At 49.1% G+C, this 18,141-nt stretch overlaps 1 protein-coding gene across 1 annotated transcript in view; it reads left to right on the forward strand.

Moving 5' to 3' along the window:
* The window catches only part of BTK (Bruton tyrosine kinase), a 303,555-nt gene that overhangs the window by 117,726 nt on the left and 167,688 nt on the right, over positions 1 to 18,141 (forward strand). Inside the window, exon 5 of the mRNA XM_073639658.1 lies at positions 3,741 to 3,822. Within this exon, the coding sequence (XP_073495759.1) occupies positions 3,741 to 3,822 (82 nt within the window). The remainder of the gene's footprint in view (positions 1 to 3,740; positions 3,823 to 18,141) is intronic.

An 18,141-nucleotide genomic window follows, 5' to 3' on the forward strand; every position in this document is an offset into this window, starting at 1 on the left:
AGCCCATTCTCTGGACAGCAGACCACCAGGAGGATGTCGAAGTGAGTGGTCCTTGATGCTGATGTATGAGACACTTGGTGAACCGAGTCAAGTACCAAGGACTGTTGACTGGAACAGGTATCTCTGCCTGCGGACCAGGTAAGCCCAGTTGAGTGGTATTCACCACCGAGAGGCAGTATGGAAGATGTTGCCTACTGGAAAGACTTGCTTTCATGCTTTGATTTTTCTTAAAAGACTTTGTAGAAACAAAGAACTGTTAAAGCCTAGTGAGAGAGAGAGCTGGTTGAAGACATGCGAAAAGCTCCAGCTGAAGAGATGCTGATTGTTTTAATTGTGTTAATTGTTTATTTCTTACAGGCATCCTACAAGAAAAAGGTTGTAAGATTAGGTTGTTATCAATGTTTATGAACATTATACCAATTTCACAATGCCAATTTGTATATAAAGCTATAAAACTTTCACCACTGTCTCAGAATTGCTCAGATTGACCAATTAAGATGAATGTCGAGGACGATATTCAAAAAGGAGGGAAGAGTGTGACATGCAGAAGTAGTCCTGTTGCTTTAAAAGCATTCAGCAACTATTAGAAGTAACACAAGCACATGAGACAGGAAGTGTTGTGCGCCAGAAGCATCCAGCAACTAGAGGGGTTAACACAGTCACAGGAGAAGGGGAGTGTTTTATCAGAGCCCCAGGGGGATTGTCAGGAAGTTGTTTACTGTCTGGCTGGAGCCTAAGAGAAAGGTGGTGTGTTTGTTCTGCATCTGACAGAAGTGCCCCTGCAAGTGAAAAGGATTCAAGTCAGGAGTGAAGCCAAGCACAGATCAGGTAGAGTTCCTGAACTAGCAGTGCAGAGTATTGTAAGGCAGAAAGATAAGAACTGTAAGAAATGGTGTCACAGGGATCATCTCTCTCAGAAAACCCTCCCCCTCCTCCATCTCACTGTACTGTAAAGAGTGTTCATTAATGTGCCTTTGCATTAGAACTGTGCTGTCCTGTACTATGTGACTGTGAACTGCGGTGCTGCTAAGGAAACTGTACTGTTTGTCACTGGAGCCTGTTGCTCATAAGACTTAACTTGCACTGGCTGTGCGGCTTCTTATTAAATGCTACTGTTCTACCGTTTATGAGGACTCTTGTCAAGTGTGTCTAGTCAGCAAGTGAAACAATCTACGTGTCTGTGCCTGAGGTTCAATACCCCTGTGTGCCTGAGAGAAGCTGCAGCACATGATTTATGGCCGCCCTGAGTAACGGTTCCCCCAGGATTCCAAAGAATTCATGTAACCTGTCTCGTCCCTATCTGAACCTAGCGGTGTGCGTGTAAAAAAGTTTCCAATCAAAATCACTTATCAAAGTCAGATGACAAAGTCATTATTCTGATGTTTGTTTTTGATATCTGATCATGTCCTAAAATGGACACTGTACTCCTGAACTCAGTGTAAGGCCACAGACCCACTATCAGTATTTGGTCAGTATTCGGTCAGCATTTTTTCTCAGGAGTGGGAGCCAAAACCAGGAGTGGGTGATAAGTGCAGAATTGACTTGTTTCTATTATACCTTTTCTCTGATTGTTCCTCACCTGGTTTTGGCTACCACTCCTGAGAAAAAATACTGACTGAATTCTGAACAAATACTGATAGTGGGGCCGTGGCCTAAGATTAAAAGAAGTACCTAAATCAGGGGTATTAAACACAGCTGGGTCTATGGGTCGCACATAGAAAAGATGTGAATTTGAAGGGTCGCATTCTTTGCAGGACGAGATGACATTTTTAATGATACCATATTATTTTTTCTATACTCCTTTTGATCATTTTTTAAACATTTTTGGCTCATTTTTATTTAATTCTTCTAAATGGCATTGTCACACAAAGTGTGGAAAAGACTAAGTGCAACATGAAGGGAAGAGGGGGAGGAAGCCCAAACACTAGGGAAAGGGGGAGTGGAGACCCCTAGGCTGATCTAATATCACTCTGCCTACCCTACCGTTCCTATATAGGTTCCACACCTATCACCGAGCAGGACCCTAAACCCTGATAACCCTAGAGCTTGGCCCTAGATAGGGAGGGGGAGGGGTGAGCACTGGTCAAGCCCCACTACAAACTAAAGACAACAATGGAGACAAACAAAGGGGATTAACTTAGCTTGAGCAGACAACAGACGAGCAACGCCAACTGTCCTCCAAGGGCAACAGAGAATACGGTAGATAGTGCTCCAAGTCTGTACATAGAAATATCACCACAGATTGCCTGGAGAAAACTGAGGCTTTTTAACTCCCATGCAAGGGTGTGTCATTCAGCAGAGGGAAAGAGGTCGCCGCTGAGTCTTAAAGGAAGAAGGATTAAGAAGGTGTCTGCAATGCCAATCGCAGTGACCTTCTACAGCTAGATCCAGAGCGACTGTTTATTACACCTGACACCCTTGACAGGCATTCATCGTATGGGTTATGGTACAGTTTTATAGCTTGGGTAATTACAGGTGCGGCGATAACAAACGTGCACTTTTTTTTTACTTTAGTTTATGCATAAAACAGCATTTGTAGTGTAAAAAAAAGTCACACTTTATTTTGAATTTTTTTTTACGTTTTCAATTTTTATTTCTTTTTTGTGTCCCCTAATTGGCCACATACAGTATTTTTTTCTTACAATTAGCACCATATAGTAATTCTGACCAAACTCTTATAGTAATGTCTCCATCTTGTAGTAATGTGCCCATCCTGGTCCCTCTCCGGTAGCAATGTCCCCATCCTGGTCCCCATCTTGTAGTAATATCCTCCATCCTGGTCCCCATCTTGTAGTAATGTCCCATCCTGGTCAGCATCTTGTAGTAATGTCCCCATCCTGGTCCCCATCTTGTAGTAATGTCCCATCCTGGTCCCCATCTTGTAGTAATGTCCCATCCTGGTCAGCATCTTGTAGTAATGTCCCCATCCTGGTCCCCATCTTGTAGTAATGTCCCATCCTGGTCCCCATCTTGTAGTAATGTCCCCATCCTGGTCAGCATTTTGTAGCAATGTCCCCATCTTGTAGTAATATCCCCATCCTGGTCAGCATCTTGTAGTAATGTCCTCCATCCTGGTCCCTATCTTGTAGTAATGTCCCATCCTGGTCCCCATCTTGTAGTAATGTGCCCATCCTGGTCAGCATCTTGTAGTAATGACCCTATCCTGGTCCCCATCTTGTAGTAATGTCCCATCCTGGTCCCCATCTTGTAGTAATGTCCCCATCCTGGTCCCCATCTTGTAGTAATGTCCCATCCTGGTCCCCATCTTGTAGTAATGTCCCCATCCTGGTCCCCATCTTGTAGTGAGCATCTTTCCCCAATTCTGCCACGCTTCACATATACATTAAAAAAAAATCCTTGACCTAAGTAGTCAGTTACTGCATCCATAGAAAGGACGATGCAGCATATAATCACTGATATGGAAACTGTCTCCTGCTACAGCTCTCCGGCAATTAGCCAGCCTCGCTGATAACTAGCCAGCCTCACAGTTTGAGGATGAGTGCTGTGAGCATGCTGGCAGTCCGCTAAAGCAGTTTTTTCATCTCAAACTTTATGGTGTCAACTATATCATATCAAAGTATCAGGAGAATTCTCTTATTTGTAAGATGTATCAATAAATAAATAAAATCAAATGTTTAATAACATCTACTAGACTATTCCTTGTTTTAAATATCATGCAGAATAAATTTCTATGTACAGCCCTTATCAGATATTCTCTAAACCACAAATTATGCTTACAGATAATGTATGATGATGGACCACTCTATGTCTTTGCCCCCACAGAGGATCTGAGGAAACGTTGGCTTCATCAGATAAAACATGGTAAAGTGCAATTCTATGTATAATAAGAATTTATGTAAGTGCTTCAATTGTCATTATGATTGTGAATTTTCAGAATGAACTATCAGGCTTGGTAAGGCTCGTTAAAGGGTCACTAATGACTTCTAGGATTGCTACTTCCTGTAGGTGGCACTGGAGTTCTGGTTCTCTTCCTTTCTGAAGAGACAATTTGCAGAATGAACTAAGTATGTATATGGTTAATTACACAATTTGTAACTATATTATAACTTGTTTTCTACATTTTTTACCCTCTTCAAACTCCTCACATCCCAAATATTTTTACACCCAGTATAATAGGTTTCTTAACGTCACACATCCCTATAAAATAAGAGGGGTTCTCACTATCATTATGAACTCTTTTCCCGTTGCAATGACACAGTCTTATAGTAATCTGGACAGTCCATCCAATTTTTGTTACTCCAGTGTTAAAATTCGGGTAGAATGAGACTTTAGAATATATTTTCACATTACCTGAACCCTGAAGCCTCTAAGGGTAAGTGTGTGACAAGCAAAACAAATCACTGGCACCTTCATCAGATTGGCCTCCGAATGGAAGAAAGACCGATCTAATAATTTGTGAAAGTCTCTCCAAATTATCCATACGTAGAGAGCCTTGTGATATAGGGCTCTCACACACATAGTCATAGGGAGACCCTCAACTTAGTCATCTCCATTCATGATGGCAGTGGCCCCCGCCAGATAAGAGCTATAAAAACTTCCATAACTCCTATTAGATTAGATTCTTTAGTCCCAAAACTCTACACCCTGCTTGGAAACAATGGACTAATTTACGAGTTTTATAAATTGACCAACTTTTCTACAACTACAGCGGAATAACTAAAGTACACACAGGAATCTGGATTGAAGAATTTGAAATCTTTATTGGTCGTCATAAATTAGGCTGAGCCCCTCGTCCAAATAGGATATTGGCCCCCTATTATAAAACCTTTTTCCCTATCCTAGTCATCCATATAACACTAATGACTGCAAGTGTCATGATGAAAAGGAGAATTTTACACTTCACACAATATCGTTATCTCAAAACCAAAATGAGATTCATTATCCACAAAAACTACTGCTCCTCTCAACTTGGTCATAAAAATGTTTCCTTCCTTAATACTTCAACCACTCCATTGCTGTCATCGGCCTCATTCAGACATCAGTTTTCTAATGTATGAGAAAAATGGAGCAATTATTTTGATCAAACTTTGATCAGAGTTATCATTGAGTGTCATCAGTTTTTCTCGTACATGAATGAGAAAAAAGAGTTTCTAAAACCTTCTCCTTTCTGACAGTTTGTGAAAATTAAACCGCACTCAGATGTTATCCGAGCGACAGTCAGATTTTTTCACGGATCCATAGACTTGCATTGCCAATTTTGATCTGACCCTCGGATTAAAATTGGTTGTGTGTCCGCAATTTTCCGCAGACCGCTCGGTCCATGAAAGATCCCAGACAACTGAATGGCCCCATAAGGTCACAGGTACAAGTGCTATCCGTGAAAACCTCAAATAGCACTCGCACAAGAACGTCAGAATGAAGCCTCACTGACCTAGTGTGTAGGCATCAGGTACAGTGGGCTTTACTAGTACTTGGAACAAATAAAAATCTAAGGCCGGCACACATCTATAATATAATCGGCTAAGCGTCCCTCTGTCTGAAACCTGTACAGACTGCGCATGCGCGACGCGCAGTCTGGCTCCAGACAGAAGAATGCTGGGAGAAGTTACAGGTAAGAGGAGTGTTGGCGCCGGAGATCACGGTATGCGTAGACACTGAACACATACCGCGATCTTCAGCGCCATACTTACGTGACCGGGAGGAGCGTTGCCGCAGCACCTCTCTTCTGGCCAGAGAGCGGGGACGGAGTGAAGGTGTCGGAATCGGCGCATGCACATAGTGCTATCCGATGCCATTTTACTGAAGACACATTTACAGAGTGTCTTCAGCAAAATGGCGCCGGACAACGCGGTGCTTCGGCGCCGCACTCCTCCCCCGTCCTCCGGCCGAAGAGGAAACAGCAGCACTGGAGCACAGGGAAGAAAGGTGAGTATAAGTGTTTATTTTTTTTATGTGTGCAGAGGATACCATGCATACCAGGATTGGGGGATGATGGGTACCATGCATACCAGGATTGAGGGATGATGGGTACCATGCATACCAGGATTGGGGGATGAGGGGTACCATGCATACCAGGATTGGGGGATGAGGGGTACCATGCATACCAGGATTGGTGGTAGAGGGGACCATGCATACCAGGATTGGGGGATGAGGGGACAATGCATACCAGGATTAGAGGTGAGGGGACCATGGATACCATGATTGGGGGATGAGAGGTACCATACTTACCAGGATTGGGGGATGAGGGAGGCCATGCATTCCAGGATTGGGAGTCAGGGGACCACACTTACCAGGATTGGGGGGATGAGGGGTGCCATGCATAGCTGGATTGGGGATGAGGGGACCATGAATACCAGGATTGGGGGTGAGGGGACTACGCATACCAGGATTGGGTGATGAGGGGGACCACGCATACCAGGATTGGGGGGTGACGGGGCCACACATACCACGATTGGGGGATGAGGGGGCCACACATACCAGGATTGGGGGATGATGGGGCCACACAAACCAGGATTGGGGGATGAGGGGTACCATACATACCAGGATTGAGGGATGAGGGGGCCACACATACCAGGATTGGGAGGATGAGGGGACCACACATACCAGGAATCGGGGATGAAGGGACCACGCATACCAGGATTGGGGATGAGGGGGCCACACATACCAGCATTGGGGGATGAGGGGTACCATACATACAAGGATTGGGGAATGAGGGGTACCATGCATACCAGGATTGGGGGATGAGCTGTACCATGTATACCAAGATTGGGGGATGAGAGGTACCATGCATACCAGGATTGGTGGGTGAGGGGTCCATGCATACCAGGATTGAGGGATGAGGGTAACATGCATACCAGGATTGGTTGGTGAGGGGACCATGCATACCAGGATTGGGGGATGAGGAGACCATGTATACCAGGATTGTAGGTGAGGGGATCATGCATACCAGGATTGGGTGATGAGGGGTACCATGCATACCAGAATTGGTGGGTGAGGGGACCATGCATACCAGGATTGGGTATGAGGGGACCATGCATACCAGGATTGGAGGTGAGGGGACCATGCATAGCAGGATTGAGGGATGAGGGGGCCACGTATACCAGGATTGGGGGATGAGGGGTACCATACATACCAGAATTGGGGTATGAGGAGGGCCATGCATACCAGGATTGGGGGTGAGTGGACCATACATACGAGGATTGGGGGATGAGGAGTGCCATGCATAGGTGGATTTGGGATGAGGGGACCATACATACCAGGATTGGGGGTGAGGGGACCACGCATACAAGGATTGGGGGATGAGGGGTACCATGCATACCAGGATTGGGGGATGAGGGATACCATGCATACCAGGAAAGAGGGATGAGGGGTAGCATGCATACCAGGATTGGTGGGTGAGGGGGCCACACATACCAGGATTGGTGGATGAGGGGGCCACACATACCAGGATTGGGGGATGAGGGTGCCACACCTACAAGGATTGGGGGATGAGGGTGCCACGCCTACCAGGATTGGGGGATGAGGGGTACCATGCATACCAGGATTTGGGGATGAGGGGTACCATGCATACCAGGTTTGGGGGATGAGGAGTGCCATACATATCAGGATTGGGGATGAGGGGTGTCATGCATACCAGGATTGAGGAGTGAGTGGTACCATGCTTACCAGGATTGAGGGGTGAGGGGTGCCATGCATACCAGGATAGGGATGAGGGGTGCCATGCATACCAGGATTGGGGGTGAGGGGTACCATGCATACCAGAATTGGTGGGTGAGGGGACCATGCATACCAGTATTGGGTATGAGGAGACCATGCATACCAGGATTGGAGGTGAGGGGACCATGCATACCAGGATTGGGGGATGAGGAGTGCCATGCATATCAGGATTGGGGGATGAGGGTTACCATACATACCAGGATTGGGGGGTGAGGGGTACCATACATACCATGATTGGTGGGTGAGGGGACCATGCATACCAGGATTGGGTGATGAGGGGTACCATGCATACCAGAATTGGTGGGTGAGGGGACCATGCATACCAGGATTGGGTATGAGGGGACCATGCATACCAGGATTGGAGGTGAGGGGACCATGCATACCAGGATTGAGGGATGAGGGGGCCACGTATACCAGGATTGGGGGATGAGGGGTACCATACATACCAGAATTGGGGTATGAGGAGCGCCATGCATACCAGGATTGGGGGTGAGTGGACCATACATACGAGGATTGGGGGATGAGGGGTGCCATGCATAGGTGGATTTGGGATGAGGGGACCAAACATACCAGGATTGAGGAGTGAGGGGTACCATGCTTACCAGGATTGAGGGGTGAGGGGTGAGGGGTGCCATGCATACCAGGATAGGGATGAGGGGTGCCATGCATACCAGGATTGGGGGTGAGGGGTGTCATGCGTACCAGGATTGAGGGTGAGGGGTGCCATACGTACCAGGATTCAGGGTGAGGGGTGCCATGCGCACAAGGATTGAGGGTGAGGGGTGCCATGCATACCAGGATAGGGATGAGGGCAGCACATAACAAGATGGGGGAACAGGATTGGGGAGGACAAATACCAGGATGGGGGCAGCACAAATACCTGGATGGGAGACAATTAGTGTTGAGCAAGCACTAAAATGCTCGGGTGCTCGAAGCTCGGGCCGAGCTCGCCGTGATACTCGGGTGCTCGACCCGAGCAACGAGCCCAATGTTAGTCTATGGGAGACTCGAGCATTTTTGCGGTGGCACCCCCGGCAGTCTTTTAAAAGCCTAACAAGTGCCCAAAACGATAGTGACAGTGCTCAAATGACATGGGGACAGCATGGGGATCGCCCCAAGATTTCTGACCCCCAGGTCACTGCTGTCAACAACGTGGTCAGAGGTATTAAGCCACTTTTACAGGCTCACAATAAAACGAAAGTGAAACTTTTTTCCTGTGAAATATGTTAAGGAACATCCTTTCCAGGGAAAAGACTTGTGTATAAGTTAAAATAAATGACCAAAAACAAAAATACTCCTCCACACCTTCGGCTATGTTCACAAGTAGCATTTTTTATGCATTTTTGCACTTTTGTATTGCTTTCAACTATGACAAATGCATTCACCGGGAAATGTCATTTTAACATTTTACAACCTTATCTGGCCATGTGCTGTGTGACACATGCATAAAGTGCTGAAAAGACATGGGAACAGCATGGGGAAGACCCCTGGAAGCATCTCTGACTCCCAGGTCACTGTCTAAAAGTGTGCCCATCATAAGTGATCCTTGCCGCATCAGAAGATGCAGACTTGCAACTATCCCCATGCTAGTTCTAGTCCCAGGGCAGTGTTCAATTGTACCTCCCCCATTCCTTGCAATGCAAGTGCAAGTATGCAGCCTGCCACCCACCCACCCCCAGGCTGCAATACCATACTGCTTGCTTGCTTGAACTTGAAATTGGGCCTTTTAGGCATGTGGAGGCGGAATCTGGCCACCACGTCATGGCTGTGTTGGCGGCCTGGAATCCATACTCAGTCCCCAGCTGCCCGGCGGCCGGGTGTCCATACTCGGTCCCCAGCCGCCCCGCGGCCGGGTGTCCACACACGGTCCACAGCCACCTGGGGGCAGCCGGGTGTCCATAAACGGTCCCCAGCCGCCCCTATTTCTCCTTGGAACATCCCCCCACACACTTTTCTTAGCCCGGCCTGCTTTAGGCAGCATTGGACGAGCCCACCAGAGAACCAGACTCCTCCGGTGGGCCCTGACTTCTCCATCGGTGGAGTTGAGAGTGCCAAGGTGAGGAGCATGATGATGATGACAGAAGTTAGCATCTGCTATGTTTTCTTTTAATGCAAGTGTAAGTGTGCAGCCTGCCACCCACCCACCCCCAAACTGCAATTCCATACTGCTAGCTTGCACTTGAAATGGGGCATTTTAGTTTGGAGGAGGCCGAAGCTGGCCACTACCTCATGGCTGCTTCAGCAGCGAGGTATCCATACTCAGTCCCCAGCCGCCCCTATTTGTCCTGGGGTGCCTTATACATAAGATTAAGCGCGTATACCAAAACATTACCTGTGCCCTCCCCAGTGAATTTAGTGGGAAGGAGAGCCTATTCCGCTGTAGTGTGTGCATGCCAAACCCCTGTTCATGGTACATGCGAAGATGCCTTCCACCTTGCACCTGTCGTTGCAGACTTGCAACTATCCCCATTCAAGTCCTTGTCCCAGGGCAGTGTTCAATTGTACCTCTCCCATTCCTTGCAATGCAAGCGCAAGTATGCAGCCTGCCACCCACCCACCCCCAGGCTGCAATACCATACTGCTTGCTTGCTTGCACTTTAAATTGGGCCTTTTAGGCATGTGGAGGCGGAATCTGGCCACCACGCCATGGCTGTGTCGGCGGCCTGGTATCTATACTCAGTCCCCAGCCGCCTGGTGGCCGGGTGTCCCCGCTTGCTCCCCAGCCTCCAGGGGGTGGCCGGGTGTCCATACTCGGTCCCCAGCCACCCCTATTTGTCCCGGTAACCTTTCCCACACTTTTCTTAGCCTGGCCTGCTTTAGGGCAGCATTGGCCGAGCCCACCGGACTATCAGACTCCTCCGGTGGGCCCTGGCTTCTCCATCAGGGGAGTTGAGAGTGCGAAGGTGAGGAGCATGATGAGGTTGATAGAAGTTAGCATCTGCTTTGTTTTGTTGTAATGCAAGCGCATGTATGTAGTAGCGGCTAGGCCTGAGGAGGTCAGCGTTTGGCGCATATCCTACCTCCTCCGAGGATTGCTGGATGTTTTCCTGCTACTATCCAAGTTCTATGACTCCCGTTAAAACAAAACTTCAGGTGATAAATGATGGATGAGGTAGTGGCAAAGGAGAAAGAGCAGGAGGAACAGGGACCATTCACATCAATATCAGGCCAGTCAACCAGATATGTCTTGTAGGATATGTTTCTGTAACAAAAGGAGCGGTTCGGCTACACAGTTATAGGGCATACAGTGAGTGCAATGCCTACCAAAAATTTCGAGGCACTCCAATGCCCCTTGGAAATGACATGGAGGTCAGAGGGCGTTAACTAAACCTTTTTTTCCATTTATAGCAACTGGGTCTCCTGTGCACTTTTGGCCTAAGCAGTGAATGGAAGGCTTTCCAAAAATTATGAGGAACTGCAATGCCCCTTACAAGAGCCATGTGTGGCACCCCAGGGGTCTGGTCACCACAGTAATAGAGATATTACGTCGGAGAGCAAGTGGGAGGTTTCCTGGTCAGGATCCCTTAAACATGCAACATGCTCCTGCCCCAGTCCTGGGAGGGGAGAATTCTGCCCTTATAAACTGGATCTGGGGCGGGGTTGAGTGAGTCAGAGAACAGAGAACAGTCAGAGTCAGAGTGAGAGCAAGGGAAAGTAACAGCAAGGAGCTCTGTAGGAGCTAGGAGCTAAAGACCAGGGGCTGGAAGCTGAACAGAGCTCGCCCTGGCAGAAGACAATAGGAATCGGACACAGGAGTCCGAGGCTGTGAGGACTTATATATCCAGCAGCAGAAACCAGCCAGCAGGGGATTTCAGGTCCTCTGGCCATAGAAGCCCGGAGGCTCAGTCACAAGCAAGGGACCAGCACCGCCGTCGTGGAGCGGAGGCTAACAGAAGGCCCCAAGTCACCAGTCATACGGGTGAGCACTACACGGTACACTCAGGGACGTGGGCTACTTCTACCCGCTTACAGCAAGGTAGCCAGGAAGAGTGCAGACAGATGGGGAGGCCTACAACTCCACCTGGCCAGGGGAACTCCTGCTTACTCACAGACTGACCAGGCCTCTTATGCTAGCCAGTACTCCCGGGAGGGTCTACCTTATAATCATCAGTAAAGACCCTGAACTGCACTGCAAAGACTCTGAGTCGTTCCTGCTGCACTCGTGCACCATCACCCCCATCATCCACACTCACTGCCCTGAGGCTATACTCCTCCCGAGGGGAGTTATCCCATTCTATGCTGCGCACACAACACCAGCCTCAGCGGTCTGCCTCGCGGCGGTGGTACTCCCTGACCGCAATCCACTGGTGGCGCAGTCAGACAATTAACCTCAAAACCTAAGAAAGACTGCCACTGGTTTGACCAGCCTGAGCCATGGGACCGGGTCACCGCCACGGAGACTACAGACCCCAGAGACCAGGCACCGGGTATCCCACACACGTGTACACACGGCCCAGGGGGCGCGTCACATGCAGTACAGCATATTACAAACATAAGTCCCATTATTGGGGAGTGGGTGTCCCATAGTATTTGCTTATGCTTTCCAAGCAAAAGCTGCCAAAAATTAGGACGGAGCAACTTGCAATGCCCCTTACAAGAGCCATGCAGTACAGCATATTACAAACATAAGTCCCATTATTGGGGAGTGGGTGTCCCATAGTATTTGCTTATGCCTTGTAAGCAAAAGCTGCCAAAAATTAGGACGGAGGAACTTGCAATGCTGGCAACCTGGTGGTATAGTGGTGGTGGAGGCTGAGGATAAGGAGAAGAAGATAAAACAGCCGAAACGAGGAAGCGTATACCCATGTGTGGGTGTGAAGCGGTGCATGTGAATACACCTCCCGAAATAACACAGTGGATTTGACTTTATGTTACTCTGCTGTCATTTGGTGGTGATGAGAAGTCTGGCCCAATCCAGCCCTTGTTCATTTTGATAAGGGTCAGCTTGTCAGCATTGTCAGTTGACAGGCGAGTGCGCTTATCAGTTATAGTTCCCCCAGCGGCACTAAAAACACGCTCCGATAACACGCTAGCGGCAGGGCAGGCCAGGACCTCCAAGGCGTACAGAGCGAGTTCACTCCAAGTGTCCAGCTTGGATACCCAATAATTAAAAGGCACAGAGGAATCACGGAGGACGCTGGTACGGTCGGCAAGGTACTCCCTCACCATCTTTTGAAACTTTCCACTCCTTGTGAGAGTACCCCGCGCCTCAGGGCCTGTAAGCTGGGCGGGTGTCAGAAAACTGTCCCAGAATGTTGACAGTGTTCCCCAGCCTCTGCTGGATTGGAGTTGCATCTCTCTCGCCTGTACGCCTTGGTTGGGCAATGAACTGTGACCTCTGCCGCTAGCGTGTTCAGATGGGAATTTTTTTAAGAGTTCTGCAGCAAGGGCCTTCTGGCACTGCCCCATTTTTGTAGACCTCTCCACCTCAGGAATAAGAGAGTGAAAGTTCTGCTTGTAGCGGGGGTCTACAAGTGTCACCAACCAGTAATGACTGTCACCCAACATTTTGACAACGCGAGGGTCACGGTTAAGGCAGCGTAACATAAAGTCAGCCTTGCGTGCCAGACTGGTAATGGGCAAGATTTCCGTGTCCTCACCAAGATGACGACTGACCATGCTCTCCTCCTCCTCTTCCTCCTCCCCCCTGTCGTCAGGCCACCCACGCTGAACCGATGGTATGACACTTGTACAGGTACTACCGTCTACAACGCATGAATGATAGCAGCTCCTGTTCTTCCTACTCCTCCTCCTCCTCCTCCTCTCCCTCATTGTCCCCCAATGCACGTTGGGATGAGATGAGGCTGGGCTGTGTGTAATCGCCCGCTATGGCTTCTTGATCCATCTCATCATACTCTGGCTGCAATGCCTCCTCTTTAATTCTCTGCAGAGAGCGTTGCAAAAGACAGACAAGTGGGATGCTGACACTAATGATGGCGTCATCGCCACTCACCATCTTGGTGGCCTCCTCAAAGTTTGTCAGGATGGTACATATGTCAGACATCCAGGTCCACTCCTGAGGTCTTATGTGTGGAGTCTGACCTGAATATCGACGGCCTTGTTGCAGCTGGTACTCCACAACTGCTCTCTTCTGCTCACAAATCCTTTGCAACATGTGGAGGGTAGAGTTCCAACGTGTGGGGACATCACACACCAGACGGTGTGCCGGAAGCTGCAAACGCTGCTGCAACATAGCAAGGGCAGCGGAAGCTGTAGCCGACTTGCGAAAATGAGCTGACAGGCGGCGTACTTTCACGAGCAGATCTGGGAACTCGGGGTACGATTTAAGAAACCGCTGAACCACGAGGTTAAGCACATGAGCCAGGCATGGTACGTGTGTGATCTCACCTCGCCTCAGAGCCGCCACCAGGATACGGCCATTGTCACACACGACCATGCCGGGATGTAGGTTCAGCGGTCTCAGCCACAGATCTGCCTGCTCTTTCACAGCTGTCCACAACTCACAAGCAGTGTGAGGTTTATCACCTAAGCTTATGAGTTTCAGCACATCCTGTTGCCGCTTGGCGGAGGCAGTACTGCAATGCTTCCAGCTTGTAACTGATGTGGTGATATCTGAGATGGAGGCTGAACATGAGGAGGAGGAGGAGGAGGAGGATACTGCAATGCTTCCAGCTTGTAACTGATGTTGTGATTAGTGTTGAGCCACCCCCGTAGTGTTCGGGTTCGGTTCGTCGAACACCGGGATGTTCGAGGAACTGTTCGTCGAACTGTTCGTCGAACACCTTAGAACACCGTCGAACACCGTTAAAACCAATGGCAGGCAAACAAAAACACATAGAAACACATAGAAACACATAGAAAACACCTTCAAAGGTGTCCAAAAGCTGACAAACTGCTCAGAAGACGCTCTCTTTAAAAAAGCCGGCCCGCAATTCAGCAGCGGCATACACCGGTACCCGACAATTTAGACAAGAAGGAATAGAGCATCACACATAGATTAGATAGATAGAAACATGTCAGTCACACATATAAGAAGCACAGTGACAGTGTTGCTTACTGTACTTGTCATTTAGTGTAAAGGATTTATTAAAAAAATAATAGTGTTTTCGTGCACCGTCTCTTTAAAAAAGCCGGCCGGCAATTCAGCAGCGGTACCCGACAATTTATAACAGAAAGAATAGAGCATCACACATAGATAGATATAAACATGCCAATCACATATATAATAAGTACAGTGACAGTGTTGGTTACTGTACTTGTCATTTAGTGTAAAGGATTTATTTAAAAAAATAATAGTGTTTTCATGCACCGTCTCTTTAAAAAAGCCGGCCGGCAATTCAGCCTTGGTACCCGACAATTTAGAACAGAAAGATAGAGCATCACACATAGATTAGATAGATAGAAACATGTCAGTCACATATATAAGAAGTACAGTGATAGTGTTGATCACTGTACTTGTCATTTAGTGTTAAAATAAAGGATTTATTAAGAAAAAAATTGGCGTGGGGTTCCCCGTAATTTTAGTCTCTAGCGGAGGTTAAGCAGACGGCTGGGGCAGATGTTTGAAGCCTGGGAAGGGGGTAATACCCATGGTGCTTCCCAGGCTACTAATATCAGCCCCCAGCTGAATACCTAGCCTTTACTAGCTATTAAAATGGGGGACCCCCCAAAAAAAATGACGTGGGGTCCCCCCTATTTAAATAGCTAGCAAAGGCTAAGCAGACAGCTGGGGGCTGATATTAATAGCCCAGGAAGGGTGTCATGAATATTGGCCCCCTCCCAGGCTAGAAACACCAGCCGTCAGCTGTCCCAGAAATGGCGCATCCGTAGGATGCGCCAAATCTGGCACTTAGCCTCGCTCTTCCCACTGCCCTGTAGCGGTGGCAGTGGGGTAATAGGGCTGGGGTTGATGTCAGCTTATAATGCCAGCTGACATCAAGCCCAGGTTAGTAATGGAGAGGCGTCTATAAGACACCCCCATTACTAACCCCATAGTCAAAGTTAAAAGAAAACACAAACATCCAGAATAAAGTCCTTTAATTGAAATAAACACACAATTCTTTATTGTTCTAAATTAAACCATACTTACCATCACGCCCATTCCAGCTGAAGCCAACGATCTCCTGCAATAAAAGTAAAATAATAAACCAACATCATCCTTACCTTTCCATGGTTCCCACGACAGCTTCAGCTCTGCTACATCGAGATGACAGGCTGGACCGCAGCAGAACGCTGCCATCCAGCCTGCCATCCCGCAGACACTGAGAAGCGCAGGCTTGCTTGCGCTCCTCAGTGTCTGGCTGTGACGGCATAAAGATGAGCCGAGGTCATGTCCAATGAGCTCGGCTCACCTCATGCACGTCACTGACAGCGTGGGAGAATTCTCACGCTGAAGCGCTGAGTGCAGGAGAATTTTCCCACGCTGTCAGTGACGTGCATGAGGCTGATATTTAAATTTGGCGCACAAATCGGTGATTGGTCGCGGGCAGCGTCCGCGACCAATCAGCACAGTAGTGTTTAACTTTGGCGGCAAGATCAGTGATTGGTCGCGGTCAAGACGGCGACCAATCACCGATTTGTGCAGCACATTTAAATAGCGGCCGCGACCAATTGGATGTCAGCGCCGCTCCCCGGTCCTCCCTTCACGCCCTAGCCGCATGGATGTCAGCGGCGCTGCCTGTGCGGATACTTCCGCTGCGAGAACCCGGGACATGAGCGGGTGCTCGGAGCAGAAGTATCCCGACCCGCAGCGCCGCTCCCCGGTCCTCCCTTCACACCCTAGCCGCTGATGTCCCCACAGTATCCGCATGGTGTTACAAAGTTCCGGACATTTGTGTTAAAAATCGCTGATTGGTCGCTGGCGCTGCCCGCGACCAATCACCGATTTGGGCGCCAAATTTAAATATCGGCCGCGACCAATCACCCATCTTGGCTCCACATTTAAACACCGCTGTACTGATTGGTCGCGGACGCTATTTAAATGTGGCGCCAAAATCGGTGATTGGTCGCGCCCAGCGTCGGCGACCAATCAGCACAGCGGTGTTTAAATGTGGAGCCAAGATCGGTGATTGGTTGCGGCCGATATTTAAATTTGGCGCCCAAATCGGTGATTGGTCGCGGGCAGCGCCAGCGACCAATCAGCGATTTTTAACACAAATGTCAGGATCTTTGTAACACCATGCGGATACTGTGGGGAGATCAGCGACTAGGGTGTCAAGGGAGGACCGGGGAGCGGAGCTGCGGGTCGGGATAGATCTGCTGCGAGCAGTCGCTCATCTCCCGGCTTCTCGCAGCGGAAGTATCCGACCAGGCAGCGGCGCTGCCCGGTCCTCACCAATACGATTCGCTGATTGGTCGCGTGCGGAGAGCGCGACCAATCAGTGATCTTGGCGCTAAAGTTAAACACCGCTCTGCTGATTGAAAGCGGTCGCCGTCCGCAACCAATCAGCAGTATTGGCGCCAAATTTAAACCCTGCTCGGCTGATTGGTCACGGTTGCCGGCCGCGACCAATCAGCAGTATTGGCGCCAAATTTAAACCCCGCTCTGCTGATGGGTCACGGTTGCCGGCTGCGACCAATCAGCGATTTTGGCGCCAAATTGAAACACCGCTCTGCTGATTGGTCGCGGCCGGCGATTGCGACCAATCAGCATTATTGGCGCCAAATTTAAACCCCGCTCTGCTGATTGGTCGCGACCTCCGGCCGCGACTAATCAACATTGTTGCCGCCAAATTTAAACACCGCCCTGCTGAATGGTCGCGGTCGTGACCAATCACCGTTATTGGCGCCAAATTTAAACACCGCTTTGCTGATTGGTCACGGCCGCGACCAATCAGCATTATTGGCGCAAAATTTAAACCCCGCTCTGCTGATTAGTCGCAACCGCCGGCCGTGACCAATCAGCGATATAGTCGCCAAATTTCAACACCGTTTTGCTGACTGGTCGCGGTTGCTGGCCGCGACCAGTCAGCGATTTTGGCGCCAAATTTAAACACTGCTCTGCTGATTGCGCCGGGTCTGCCGCATACATATTCTAGAATACCCGATGCGTTAGAATCGGGCCACCATCTAGTTTCATGAAATAATTTAAAAAAAAATTGACGTGGGGCTTCGCACTATATTTGTGTCCAGCCAGGTACAGCAGGCAGGAACGGGCTGCCCCCAACCACCAGCTGCCTATTTGTACCTAGCCGGACACAACAATATAGGGAAGCCCTTTTTTTCTTAATTATTTCATGAATTTCATGAAATAATTTAAAAAAAAAATACGTGGGGCTTCGCCCTATTTTTGTGTCCAGCCAGGTACAACTAGGCAGCTGGGGGCTGGAATCTGCAGCGCAGGGAGGCCCAAGCTTTCTGGGCCCCCCCGCTGCAAATTGCAGTCCGCAGCCACCCCGGAAAATGGCGCGTTCATAGAAGCGCCATCTTCTGGCGCTGTACCCAACTCATCCAGGGCCCTGGTGCGGTGGCTCACTGGGTAATAAAGGGGTTAGGGCCAGCTTG

Source organism: Phyllobates terribilis, unplaced genomic scaffold, assembly GCF_046119375.1.
Source record: "Phyllobates terribilis strain yellow unplaced genomic scaffold, ASM4611937v1 Scaffold_7__3_contigs__length_470593459, whole genome shotgun sequence".
Classification (NCBI taxonomy): domain Eukaryota; kingdom Metazoa; phylum Chordata; class Amphibia; order Anura; family Dendrobatidae; genus Phyllobates; species Phyllobates terribilis.